This window comes from Eimeria mitis, genomic scaffold, assembly GCF_000499745.2.
Source record: "Eimeria mitis Houghton genomic scaffold, Emh_scaff1161, whole genome shotgun sequence".
NCBI classification, from domain to species: domain Eukaryota; phylum Apicomplexa; class Conoidasida; order Eucoccidiorida; family Eimeriidae; genus Eimeria; species Eimeria mitis.
Genome location: NW_013567936.1, coordinates 11,945 through 12,604, shown reverse-complemented (window position 1 = coordinate 12,604; position 660 = coordinate 11,945). Strand labels below are relative to the sequence as shown.

The 660-nt window shown below is 52.6% G+C and overlaps 1 protein-coding gene across 1 annotated transcript in view; it reads left to right on the top strand.

Moving 5' to 3' along the window:
- Nucleotides 1-148: 148 nt before the first annotated feature.
- Nucleotides 149-660, top strand: part of EMH_0030760 (uncharacterized protein) — a gene marked incomplete at both ends in the record, with an annotated part of 1,271 nt that continues 759 nt past the window's right edge. Inside the window, one exon of the mRNA XM_013494446.1 lies at nucleotides 149-181. Within this exon, the coding sequence (XP_013349900.1) occupies nucleotides 149-181 (33 nt within the window). The remainder of the gene's footprint in view (nucleotides 182-660) is intronic.

Genomic DNA, 660 nt, shown 5'->3' with positions numbered 1-660 from the left:
TATGTCGAGTCCTGTGTGCACTGCCGTGCGTCCAAGGCTCTGTCGCAAAAGCCGGCAGGTCTACTTCAACCGCTCCTCGTTCCTTCGCGCCGCTGGTGTAACGTTAGTCTTGATTTCATAACGGACCTGGCCCTCACCCCCCGTGGACATGATTGCATACTCGTTATTGTCGATTCTCTCAGTAAGATGGCACATTTTATCCCCACGAAAAGGTCGGCGTCCACTGCGGACACTATCGAACACTTGGCGGACAGACTGATTAGATATCACGGTTTCGCGGACGTCTTGATCACTGGCCGTGATCCCCGGTTTCAATCCCAGTTGTGGCTGCAACTTTGTCATAGATTCCACTTCAAACGCACTATGTCCTCTTCCTATCATCCGCAATCCGACGGTCAGACGGAGAGGCTTAATCGCACGTTGGAGCAAATGCTCCGTACGTACATTCAGACGCATAAGCGTGAGTGGGAGCGCCTGCTACCGGCACTCGAGCTCGCTTATAACACCACCAGTCATCCCTCCACAGGATTTAGTCCTTTCGAAGTTATGATCGGCCAGAATCCTGTCACAGCAGCAGATTTTGATGTCATCGGTAATCTCGCGCCGACCCTAACACCGCCTATGACGAAACTATTCCAACAGCTGTGTGATCGAGCCCAG